Here is a 280-nt window from a genome sequence, read left to right on the forward strand (position 1 = left end):
CAGATGACTTATACATCATTACCAACAAGCGAACCGTTTAGCCTCCCTGTCTTCCCCATCGCAGTCGGCGGCGGTTCCGGAGGCAGCGTCGTGGCGTCACGGCTCTCGGAGGTGGCTGGCTGGCGTGTGCTGCTCCTCGAGGCTGGAGGCCCACCACCCCCCGAGAGCTACGTGCCCGCCCTCAACTTCCTCTTCTTCCTGCCGGAGAATTCCAACTGGGAGTACACCATCGCGCCGCAGAAGCACGCACTCAAGAGCTACATCGGGAGGGTGAGGCAGC

At 62.5% G+C, this 280-nt stretch overlaps 1 protein-coding gene across 1 annotated transcript in view; it reads left to right on the forward strand.

Annotated features, from left to right (window-relative positions):
- The window catches only part of LOC119589160 (oxygen-dependent choline dehydrogenase-like), a 10848-nt gene that overhangs the window by 3285 nt on the left and 7283 nt on the right, over nt 1–280 (forward strand). Inside the window, exon 2 of the mRNA XM_037937747.1 lies at nt 65–270. Within this exon, the coding sequence (XP_037793675.1) occupies nt 65–270 (206 nt within the window). The remainder of the gene's footprint in view (nt 1–64; nt 271–280) is intronic.

This window comes from Penaeus monodon, chromosome 25 (assembly GCF_015228065.2).
Source record: "Penaeus monodon isolate SGIC_2016 chromosome 25, NSTDA_Pmon_1, whole genome shotgun sequence".
Lineage (NCBI taxonomy): Eukaryota > Metazoa > Arthropoda > Malacostraca > Decapoda > Penaeidae > Penaeus > Penaeus monodon.